Raw genomic sequence first — 12,322 nt, forward strand, 5'->3', positions numbered from 1 at the left:
CGGTGATCACATTATATGTGATAAATGTTTCTTTTCCCATACTCAAAAATATTCACTCACCCATGTTTGTGCGCCTTCCAAATGGAATTACAACAAATGTTACGAGTGTTGGGATCATGAATCTTAGTCCGTCAATTATGCTACATAATGTTCTTTATGTGCCTCAATTTCAATTCAATCTTATTTTAGTCTCAAAAGTCTGTGTGGACAATTCCTGCCGTATCATTTTTAGTTCTAATAATTGTATGTTTCAGACCCTTTCAACTAGCAAACTAATTGGTTTCGGTAGACTTTCCCAAGGTTATATTTCTAAACCAAGTTTCCCAAAAAATTTCATTTATCATGTTTTTTCATGAATAAAAATTCATTGTGTAACATTGCTACCAATTACAAAATTATTCTCTCTCATCAACATTTAGGTCATGGTGCGTCTTATCTACATCCTCAGTGTCAAATTTGTCCTTTAACAAAACAATCATGTTTGCCATTTTCCACAAGTAAATCCCAAGCAACAGATATTTTCTCATTAATCCATGTCAATATTTGGGGTCCTTATCATACCTCACATCGTGATGGATCAAGATTCTTTTTTACAATTGTGGATGATCATTCTCGTGCCACATGGGTCTTCTTTATGCATTCAAAGGGCCAAGTTCTTTCTCACTTAAAGGATTTTTTCACCTTATCGCTATATCAATTTGGAAAATCTGTTCAATGCATTCGAACAAACAATGGAAAGAATTCTTTAATCATGAATCTAAAAATATTTTCTCTTCCCATGGAATTCTTCATGAAAGTTCGTGCACATATACAACTCAACAAAATGAGATAGTTGAGCGTAAGCACCGTCATCTTTTAGAAGTTGCACATGTCCTTAAATTTCAAGCATCCATTCCTAGAACCTTTTGGGGAGATTGTGTGGTCAAGGTAGCTTACCTGATCAATCACATGCTGACTAGAGTTATTGGCGGACGAACCCCCTTTGAAGTACTTTTCTAGAAGAAACCCAAATTAGATCATCTTAGAATTTTTTGCTGTTAGTATTATGTTACCATGGTGAGATCTCAGGACAAAATGAGTTCTCGTGCTCGGCGATGCATTTTTATGGGATAGCCAACTCTACAAAAGGGATATCGTGTCTACAAGCCATCAACAGGTAACTTCTTTGTGAGTAGAGATGTGGTTTTTCATGAAGACGTATTTCCATTTGAAGATAAATTATCTTCGGTCGAGCACTCTAGTTCCAATCATCATCATGAACCATTTTTATTTGAAGAAGCCTCATCAACTGCTCCGAATACATGCCTATTACACATCCAAATGTACCAATATATCCTCTAATAATAAGGAATAGTGCAGATAATACATCACCTATAGGACATTCGGTCGAGGACTCAATCCCACCATTAGAGGAGAATTCTACTCCATCCTCGAGAACATAATCTCTAGGGACATTATCTCCATAATTTGTAGCCAACGAGCCATCGCCTCTTATATCTGAGTATGTCCATCCATGACGTTTAGGCCGTTTTGCTCATTCACTTACATGGACTAAGGATTATGTATGCACTTCTCTCGACTCGTTGGGTACTCCATATCCCGTTTCCTCTTATATTTCATTTGGGAGACTACCTTTCGAAAATATGTGCTACATTAGTTGTACATCCAAGGAAGGAGAGCCCTCTTCTTATAATGAAGCTATTTGTGATCCACGTTGGCAGAAGACCATGGAGGCAAAACTAAATGCCTTAGTAGAAAATCAAACTTGGGAAATAGTGCTATTGCCTCCCCATCGTAAACCTATTGGATGCAAGTGGGTATATAAAATCAAGTACAGGGCTGATGGATCTATTGAATGGTACAAAGCTTGATTAGTAGCTAAGGGATTCACACAGCAAGAAGGTCCTGACTAATACAAAACATTATCTCCGATAGCCAATGGCATCACTATTCAAGCCTCTCTTTTTTTTTTATCTATTACTGCATTTCGAAATTGGCAATCACATCAAATGGATGTTCACACCGCTTTTCTTCATGACAATCTGGATGAGGAAATATACATGGATCTTCCACAAGCATTATGGCGACAAGGGGAATCTAAAGTATGGCATCTCCGTAATTCTCTTTATGGTCTCCAATAGGCATCTCGACAATGGTATACGAAATTTACTATAGCTCTCACAGCCATTGGTTTCACACAATCCAAGCACGATTACACCTTGTTCACATGGAATATGTTGGAGAAAACTTCCATATTTATTTTGAAGCTGACAAAACGTTTCCATCAGTCTAATCTGAAAACTTGCAGACTCTTTCGTCAAAGTCTAAAGATCGCCAGACCACCAGACTCAAGATTTAAAGTCTACCATCATTGACAGTTTCTAGACCGTTGAAGAAGACTTATCCAGAATTGAGTTTTTCTTTAAGGATTTGATTCTATCGACGAAAGAAGATCTCTCGGCTGGATATAGCATCTCGAAATCTTTTATTCGTTTTGGTTTCAATTCGGGTAATTTAGATCCGTTGATTGGCGAAGCATACTTGGAAAGTTTTACTTATGGAAACCTAGATTCTGATTGTATGGGCGAGTAGAATTGGTGGGCTATCATCATATTCCTTAAATAACTCAAGATCTCCCTAATTGATTATGTCCAACGGGTAGATTGGAAAAGCTCCTTTGGAAAGTGCCAACGTTTATAAAGGCATGAAGGAATATATAAGGAAGATGTTCCAGTTATTCAAGTGTGTGTGCGATAGATAAATTCCAAAGTCTGAAACTCCTTGTTCTTTGTCAATTCAATTGTTGAGCGTAAACTTGTACTCAAAAGAGAGTTCATACATTTGTGAGACTTTGAGGAAGTGTAACAGAGTCTCTACACTGTGGAATCAAGGACGTGATACTATAATGACTTTTGATTCATAGTGAAATCAAGCCGGTAGGCTGTCAGTACGGGAGAGTGGACGTAGGCTTGAAATAAGTCGAACCACTATAAACCTTGTGTTCTTATCATCTTCCCTAAACTCTTTTACTTTACTCGTAACTTTGTTTAATTGTTAGAGTCTCGTTTCTATTTTAAAGTCTACTGTTAAACAGACTCAGGTTAAACGTAAGGTTTTACACTGTACTTTGCAAAAGTTTGGTTTCGCACCTATTCACCCCCTCTAAGTGCTCATACTAGCATTCACAAAATAAAGGTATGTCATCAATCTATATAATGATATATGTTAATGATATACTATACTTATTATGGAAAATGATGAATTAGCCATTAAGTCTTAAAAAATCCTTGCATTTTGCTTTCCATGCTAAGGATCTGGGTCCTCCCAAATACTTTCTTGGGATTGAGATCGCTCATTCAAACATAGGAATTTCCCACAATCAATGAAAATGTGTGCTAGAGATCATATCTGAAGCAAAATTGTTGGGATGTAAGCCAGTTGTTATTCCTATTGAGCAAAATACAAAATTAACCATGGTTGAATATGACGAGAGATCGTCATCTAAAATAGATGAACCACTTTTCAAGGATCCATCTAGTTATCAAAGGCTCGTGAGGGAAACTTATACTCCTGACTATGACCAAACCATATGTAATATCTTCGATTTCAACCGTTATTTTGATCCCGATTAGTAGGCTAAGGATCGGTATGCCAATGGTGGGAATATGCCAAAAATCGACCTAACGATTGGTTAGGGACTAAAGACTAGTCATAGGGCTGACCAAACGACTGGCCACTAGACTGACTAGAGCCCGGCTATGTCCGGCTTCATCCCATCTTGGCTTAGCCACGAACCTCAGGCCAAGTAAGGTAGTCAGTCGTGGTTAGACTCAATTAACTCCCGCCCAATGAGATGACCTTCCAACTTAGATATTTTCCAAGTTACATTTAATGCCTTCATCATGTAGTAATTTAAGGAGTGTGGACTAAGCATGGACACCTGGCATGTTGGGCCTTTGCCTTAAAAGATAAGTTTGGACTTAGACTTGGACTTGAAACCATTAATGAAGGAGACACCTAAACCTTGGATTAGCCAAATCTTCCAAGAAAATGATTGTAAACGAGTGTGAACAAGTGTGAATGTAATTAAATGAGGATATTAAGTGTGGAGACTTATGTATCCCAAGTAATTAATGAAGGGAATGTGACTCATGACCTAAGAGAATGATGGCAAGTAATCTTACACGGCGCCACCTCTCCTTCATAGATTTGCCACCTTTGGGCTTCCTAGGTTTTGACTTTGATTTCCAATCTTTTCTCAAAACTGCTTGGACCTTCACTATTTTCCAATTTTCTAAAGCTTTTTGTGACTTGAACCTGGCAAAACTTTCTTCATGTAATTGTTCAAAACATCTTAATCTACAACATACTTGAATTTCATATTTACTAAGAAGAAATGGTCAAGATGAAGCCCAATCATTTACCATCTGGAATCTGCCCGGAGTAATAAAAATAGTGACCAGATTATCTTTTTGAATTTTGATAAAAAATTTCCTTTCGAATTTGGACAGGCTTCCTTCATAAAAGTTTTAGAGGACATTCATTCCTATAACATATTAAAATTTCAATGTGTTTTTATGAAGATTTGGATTTCAAAATGAGTCTTTCCCTACAGTTGTTGGATTTACTCAATTGAAGAATTATTGGGTTATATTTAGTGAGTCGTTATTTTTTCCACAGCATGTGTTGTTTAAGATCTTTTCTACAACATATTGAAATTTCATAATTTTTCGAGCCCATTTGATAAGGTAACAACACCGATTTCAAAAACTACTAAAATTATTTCTCACCCCTGGACAAGAGAGCGACATGCCCAAACTTGGAAGGGAATGAGCTACACACCCAACTTGAAGAGAAAGCCAATCTAGAGTTTTCTTGGATTAGGATAAAGATACATTAAATACCTGTAGACTCTAGTCATTCAATGCCAAGTTGAGGTGTCCCCTAAAAAAAAGGCCATAATGACACATAACTTAAAACTCGAAGAGCAAGTTTATATTATAAACATATCTAGCCTAATGATAACTCAAAATCCAAACATTAATGGAGAGAGGCTTAGTCATTAGTTCAAGTATCCTCACAATTATTACATGTAATTATTCCATCATGACTCAATCCCTTAGATTAACCAATGAAAAAATGAGCAAGTGTCCCCGTAGGAACTAGACTTGCCACCCATCTCTTTAGCTCGCCACCTCTTTATCCTAGTTTGTACACTTAAAGAAATATGATTGGTCCAATTGGAAAGGAAATTATGAGGGGTTTGCCTATAAATAGGCATTTCCCCTCTTAATTCTACACCACACACGCCACCCCATCTCTTCTCCCTCACTTGCTCTCTCTTTTTCTCTCACGCCCTCTCACCATCGTCCCCTCTCCCTCTCTCGGCCTTACTCACCCACTGCCTCACAAGATGGCCCTCTCTTAGTAAAACCACCTACAATTTATCGAGATTCATGGAAGGTAAGTAGAATATCTAACTCTTGGCTAGGGCGATAGCCTGCGTTGTTGAGTTTAGTAGTGTACTCACTCTTGTAAGTCGAGTGTATGTTGTAATGTTCTTTTGTATAGTTTGCTCATGTTTGTATGTTTGATTATGTTCACGCCTCAGGACGAGGTTGAGGTTCGATCGGCTTAGAATCGACTTCAAGTCATAATAGCCTAAGCTGTGGGGGTTTAGATTAGTATTGAAGCGTGCCGATTCCAAGTCTTGCTTGGTGCGAACATCAACCTAGGCATACGGCTCAAGCCACGAACCAAGAATCATGCCCCGCCTATTATATAGTATGATATTAAGAGCCATGGCACACTCACTTGAATAAGCACGCATTTGGGTTACGTATGAGTCAACTAAGAAGAAAAGTAAAAATTGGCTTGTGTGATGCACTTTATGATACACTTTAAGGGGAAAAAAGCGTCTATCGCCACATAATGTTGGTGGCGATACCTCATTCATTGAACGAGATACTCTGGTTGAGTCAGGATGCTTGGGTTTGAGCCAAGATGCCTCGGGTAAGCTAACCTCGGGATGCCCTAGTTGAGCCCGGATGCTTTGGTGAGCTAGCGCCAGAATGCCTCGATTAAGCTGAGATGCCACAGTTGAGCCGAGAAGCCCAACATGAAGTTGGAAGCCTTGATCAAGCCAAAAGGACCTAGTCGAGCTAGGACGACGATAAAAGAATCATGTTATGAATGCCGGTATATGCATAAGCATGATATGTTGATGTGTTTATTGACATGCCGAAGGTAAGCATGCATTGAAGTATGCAATAATGAACATCTACATATAGTCGAGGTGTAACAATAAGTTTGCCATTGATCTACCATAAATATTGTATTATGAGTATTGTACTTGCTAGATTTTGATGTTGAGATATTCTCCTAGTAGAGAATTAGTGATTTTACTTATTGAGTCTATGACTCACCCCGTTATTTTTCAGAATTGTAGGTATGAAGGAGCTACAGTCTCGCTAAAGGAGCCAAGATTTACCCTAGCCTTTTGAGCATAGAACATATAGTGGTTGTAAATATAATGGCCTGTGACAAAAACGCTTATAAATATAACTGATATAATTGTGTATTCGCAAGTGGTTGTTTTCCTAGTTGTTTGTTATTATTTGGGTATTGTATGTATGCTGCCGTATGTGCTTAAATCAAAGATTAAAAGGAAACGAGACGACGACATGCCTGGGACGTCACGAAAATAATCGTTGTTGCTGGAGACCTTGGAGATGGAGCTAGGGTCATTACACTAGACATATGTTATGAAGTACGGATACTTAGTCAATTTATGCATAATCCAAAGGAATCTTACATGAACGCAGCTTTGAAGGTCATGAAGTATTTGAAGAAATGTCCAAGGCTTGGCATACTTCTCCTTTGGGTTTGCAATTTAGAGATGACTACTTATTGCGATACGGATTATGCCACACGTCCCATGAGTTGAAGATCCATCACTAGATTATGTATTAAGCTCAAGAAGTCTTTACTTTCATGGAAAACAAAGAAGCTCTATCGTATCATTATAGTTAGCCGAAGCCAAATATCAAGCCATGGCTAAAACTATATGTGAAATAGTTTGGATGCAAGGTCTACTTTCAGATCTTGGCATGCAAGTTAAAGGGCCAACCAATTTGTTATACGATAATGACACAACACTCAAGCTTGCAGCAATTCCCATAGTTCATGAAAGAACGAAATATATAGAAGTTGATTATCACTTCACTCGAGACAAAATTCAAGAAGTAATAATCAAGACATTTGGGGTTGGAACCAATGAACAACCAACATTTATGTTTACTAAGCCACTGTGCCAAAGACAGCATGCATATCTATTGAACAACCTTGGCATCTTGGACATATGCCAGTTACCAGCTTGAGATGGAGTGTTAGAGATATGCATAATCATTTATTGATTGTGATTGATCATTTTGAATGATTGAATCAATCCAAGATTAGATTTGATTTAATGTATCATATTTTTACTTTTTTTCTTAAGTTGTCCATACATTGTATTATAAATAGTGGCTTATACATGTAATGACGACAAGCGAGTCAATACAAAAAACCCAGATTCTGTTCACTCTCTCTTTGTTACGCCTACATACATCATACAAGCATTTCACAGTGAGATGGCCCTTGAATCAATCCATCCCAGAACTTACTATTTCACCAGATTATTTATACGGATACCGGAGAGTGACGCTTCGACTAGTAAATTTGTCCATTGGATTTGGCCTACTTTACCGACCATGACTCATTGAATGGGATCGATCAAGCTCATCGGATGGATCCCAGTCCAACGAGGAAGAGAGGATCTTGGAAAGAGTCATGAAAACTTCGGTCATCTCAGGGCGAGCATTCAGATCATCGGCGACGCATCTCTTCGCAAGCCCTGCCATCGAAAATGCCAAGTCCAAAGGATACTCGTCCCTAAACGAAGGATCTATGAAGCCTCGTAGATTCGCCCTCGCACTGTCTCCATCGAGCACCCTCTTGATGGCTGCAGACAGCAACTCCTCTCCATTCTTGGTGTCTCCGGCAGCTTCCCTTCCGGACAAGAGCTCCAACATCACAACCCCGAAGGCAAAAATGTCTAACTGCGGCGTGATCACACCATTCTCTATGTACTCTGGGGCCATGTAACCTTGAGTCCCGACAACATGCCTGGTCATCTGAAGTCCGTCTTCTTCGTCGACATCTTCCATGGCCCTCGCCAGCCCGAAATTCGCCACCATTGCTCTGAAATTGGCATCTAAGAGAATATTGCTGCTCTTCAGATTCTTGTGGACGTAGGGGGGATTCATGTAGTTGTGCAGATAATTTAGCGCGTCGGCGATGTGGTATGCGACCTGAACCCTCTGCTTCCATGACAGAACAGAGTGACTTTCCAACTTCTTGTAGTGGAGCCAGTCGCTGAGAGACCCGTTCTCAGCATACTCATAAACGAGGTAAGTGTTCCCCTTATGGACGCAGAACCCGGAAAGCCTGACTATGTTCGCATGGTTGATCTGCTTCAGGATGTTGATCTCGCCCGAGACGTCGCCCTTCAGGACCTTCACCGCAGCATCGTCGTTCTTGAACTTGCCACGGTAGACCGAGCCCTTGATCTTGTTGTCCTTGCTGAAGAACCCGGTGGCGATTTGCAGGTCCGGGAAGGTATACACGGTCAGAGTGTCGATGGCTTCTCGAATGCCAGAAGAGAAGCCAGAGAAGGAACCGCCCTTCACTGGCAGAGAAGCGTGATCCGTCGTGGAGGTTTCTGAGTACTTCTTGGGCGCTAGGCCAGACGATTTCGATTGCTTGCGCTTCCGAGAGTTGTAGCAGAAGAACCAAAGCGCGACAGCAACGAGAGCAACCGCGAGCCCACCGCCTCCGACGCCGACACTGACGAATACCCACTTCTTCGAAGATCCTGAATTACCGCCCACCACCACCGGGGGAGCCTCCGGCGCACTGGCGGGCGGCGCCGCCGTCACGATCTTCATAGGCTCCGTGGACAGCGGTACCAAAATCGGCGTGAAAGGATAAATCACGCTCTCCTCCGTCAACTCGTTCGCGTCCAGCACGCTCTTCTCGCTAACCCCAAACATCTCCGCGATGGAAGTGGGCGAATCGTCCCAACCCACCAGGTAGGCGAGCAAATACTTGGCTCCGGCAGAGCTCTGGTTCGCTGTCGGGCATGCGCACCGCACCGGGACGGTCAGGTTCATCCCCGCAGACAGGTTCTCAAAGTCGTACGGATTCTCCGCCACGAGAGCCTGGCAGGTGCTGAGCCCCTGGTAGGTGTCGTTGGCGAGGAGGTAGTACGTGTCGGATTCCGATTTGAGCACGTACGAGGCGTTGTGCTGGTAATAGGAAGGGGAGGAGGAGGTGCAAGCGCAGTCGACGGGGGAGATGATGAGGGTGTCGGGAGCGAGGGGCTCGATGTCGGTGAGGTTGTTGATGGAGGTCATCTCGGCGATGTAAGGCTGGGAGTTGAGGAGGTAGGCGACGGAGACGAGAGAGGAATAGACGGCGGTGGAGCGGAAAGTGACGTAGGCGCGGCAGGTGCGGGGGCCGTTGCAGGCGAAGCCCTGGGTGATGTTGTTGTTGGAGGGGTCGTCGCAGTCGAGCTGCTTGTTGTCGACGTAGACTTGCTGGGAGAGGAGGAGGCGGGGTTGGTGGAGGAGGAGGAAGAGGAGGAAGAGGAGGAAGGAGAAGAAGGGGAGCGAGATGGCGAACTCCATGGGATTCCTCAGCGTTGCGCTTCGAAATGGGTTTCGCCCAGAGAGAGAGAGAGGGAGAGAGAGATGGAGAGATGGAGAGATGGAGAGAGGAGTGATGCGTCGCTGCTGGAGAGATGAGAAATGGTTTTGGGGAGGAAGAATAAGAAGAAGAAGAAGGAGAAAGAGACGTCCTGCAGTGGAGTCTTCCCACTCCAATATGGAGACTGACCGAGAGGAGCCGACAGCTGGTGCGGTGGAGGTGGAGGGAGTGGACGGAGCAAGGCGTCGTAGTGGCGTTGACTTGTTGACTTTTGGGACCTGCCATCGAATGATATCCCGTGTTCGTGCTGGTTTTGGAAATATCTTTTGGTCCCAATATTTTCTCCGATGGAGATACGACGAATTCGTCCGCAATGTCCGGAAGAAATTTCGAACGAGACAAAATTAATAATAAGGAAATCCTAACTTGGTCATCCGGAAGAAATTTAGAAGGAGATAAAATTGAAAATAAAGAAATATATGCATTGAAAGCCCTAAAACTTATCAAAAAAGTACAATTAAATCTTAAAATTTATTACGAAAGTGTAATCGAATTCTAAAACTAATTGAGTCTTAAAAGTTGTCATATTAATCTGATTGAATTCTCTCATCAATTACAATTTTTGAAAATTTTAAAACTCAATTGCACTTTTGTAATATGTTTTAAAACTTGATTGCATTTTTTTTTTAAATTTTACGACTCATTTATACTCTCATGATAAGTTTTAAAACTTCTAATACACTTATTCCAAAAATAAATTATTTAAAAGATAATTCTTTAATAAAATTGGTTATATCACTTGAAATATTTAATTAATGAAAAATGTTTCATTATCCTTTGGTCCCAATATTTCCACCGATAGAGATGATGAATTCCTCCGCACTGTCCGAAAGAATTTTCGAACAAGATAAAATTACAAATAAAGGGAATCCTGACTTGGTTGTCCACACTGTCTGCAAGAAATTTAGAATGAGATAAAATTAAAAATAAAGAAATATATGTACTGAAAGCCCTAAATTTATCATAAAAGTACAATTAAGTCTGATATGGAATCAAATTATTCTGACCCAGAAATTGGTCAGACAAGCAATCCTGCTCAACATGTGTCCATAGCATCAAAACAATTCTTCACCATTGACGATATTCCTTATCACAAATGGCCGATAAGGCTTGAAGAATTTCATACTTGGTTGAATACCCAGTCTATCACTAACCATGATATGAATGACGTCCTGTATAACTTTGCTACAAGGTTCACAGGAAGCTTAAAACTCTAGTGGCAATCAATTTCAAAACAAGACCAGATCCATTTTCTGATGTCACCAAATTTCAGCCATGCCATCACTCTCTTATATCATGTCTTTGTGGGAAAACCCGCTGATCTCATAGAGATAAAAAGAAGATAGTTTTTTGAGAGAAGATGCTGCTCCCTCCAAGAAAAACACCTTGATAAGCATTACCGAATAATGCTTCAGCTTTTTTATCAAGTCGGAGCAGATCCAAATCTGAAGCATGTTTTCCTTACTTCCATCCCTAAAGAACTGTCCCAGATGGTTGAAAGATCTTTCTTCGGAAAACAAATGAGAATACAAGATGTTCCCTTAGGCGAAATACAGCAAGAAGTTCATTTATGTCTTGAAGAACTGTGCTTAAAGCGCCAGATGGTCCGTACTTACATCACAGACGACAAGCGCCTTGAATCAGCTTATTCTAGCTAGAAGTTAAAAATCAAATGTTCTAAGAAAGACTGTGACGGTACATGTGGCAAGTATTCCCGGAAGAAAAAACACTACAAAAAGTTTTGGATAAAGAAATCCAAACATGGCTCCAAGCATTTTTGGAAAAAGAAGAAATGGCGATACCTACGCAAAAGGAAGGATTGCACAAGCCACAAAAAATCAAACCGTTGCTACGTTTGCAATCAGAAAGGACATTTTGCCAAAAACTGTCCTCAAGCGAGAAAAGGTCAGAATCACCTAATTCATCACATTGAGAATGAAACAGGTATTTCTCTTAAAAATGATGATATTGAATCCTTATTCTCTGCTGATGAAGAACCAACTGAACAAACTCTTTGTGTTATTCCCTTTTACCAAACTTCCAATGAGACTGAGTCAAACTCAGAATCTGAAGATATTTTCCATATATCACCATCATCCCCAGAACCAAACCTTGACATATTTTCAAGTCAAACTCACTGTCCCCATTTCCCTGTAAAAATCCTTACTTCGAAGTTTGCCAAACCCATCACTGTTATTGCTCTCATTGACACAGGAGCAAGTTGTTCAATATTAGATACCAAAGTTCTTCCTAAAGAATTCTGGACTCCTTACATCCGATACTTCAATTCTGCTTCAAGAGATACTTTCTCCACAAATGTCAGAACTACTCACAGAATCGTCCAGTTCTTCCCTCAGTGCTCTATAACTGCAAAAAATTTTGGATCAAACCTTCCCAATAAAGATCTGATAATTGGGTGGGACATCATGACTCAAATCTCTCAATTTCGCATCATTCCTAGAAAATGTCTTAGATATAAAGATCAATTCTCTGAGTTCATCAATATTCAGAGACT

General features: G+C 40.6%; 1 protein-coding gene across 1 annotated transcript; it reads right to left on the reverse strand.

The window, feature by feature from the left end:
- Positions 1-7,573: 7,573 nt before the first annotated feature.
- On the reverse strand, positions 7,574-9,829 carry LOC104452150 (protein LYK5). The gene has a single exon (XM_039315216.1). The coding sequence runs from the start codon at positions 9,726-9,728 to the stop codon at positions 7,743-7,745; it is 1,986 nt and encodes a 661-aa protein (XP_039171150.1). The 5' UTR covers positions 9,729-9,829; the 3' UTR covers positions 7,574-7,742.
- Between the last annotated feature and the right edge of the window lie 2,493 nt (positions 9,830-12,322).

This window comes from Eucalyptus grandis, chromosome 6 (assembly GCF_016545825.1).
Source record: "Eucalyptus grandis isolate ANBG69807.140 chromosome 6, ASM1654582v1, whole genome shotgun sequence".
Classification (NCBI taxonomy): domain Eukaryota; kingdom Viridiplantae; phylum Streptophyta; class Magnoliopsida; order Myrtales; family Myrtaceae; genus Eucalyptus; species Eucalyptus grandis.

What these genes read in the sequence shown, in the direction of transcription:
- LOC104452150 (XM_039315216.1), bottom strand. Translation starts at nt 9,728, where the DNA reads ATGGAGTTCGCCATCTCGCTCCCCTTCTTCTCCTTCCTCCTCTTCCTC.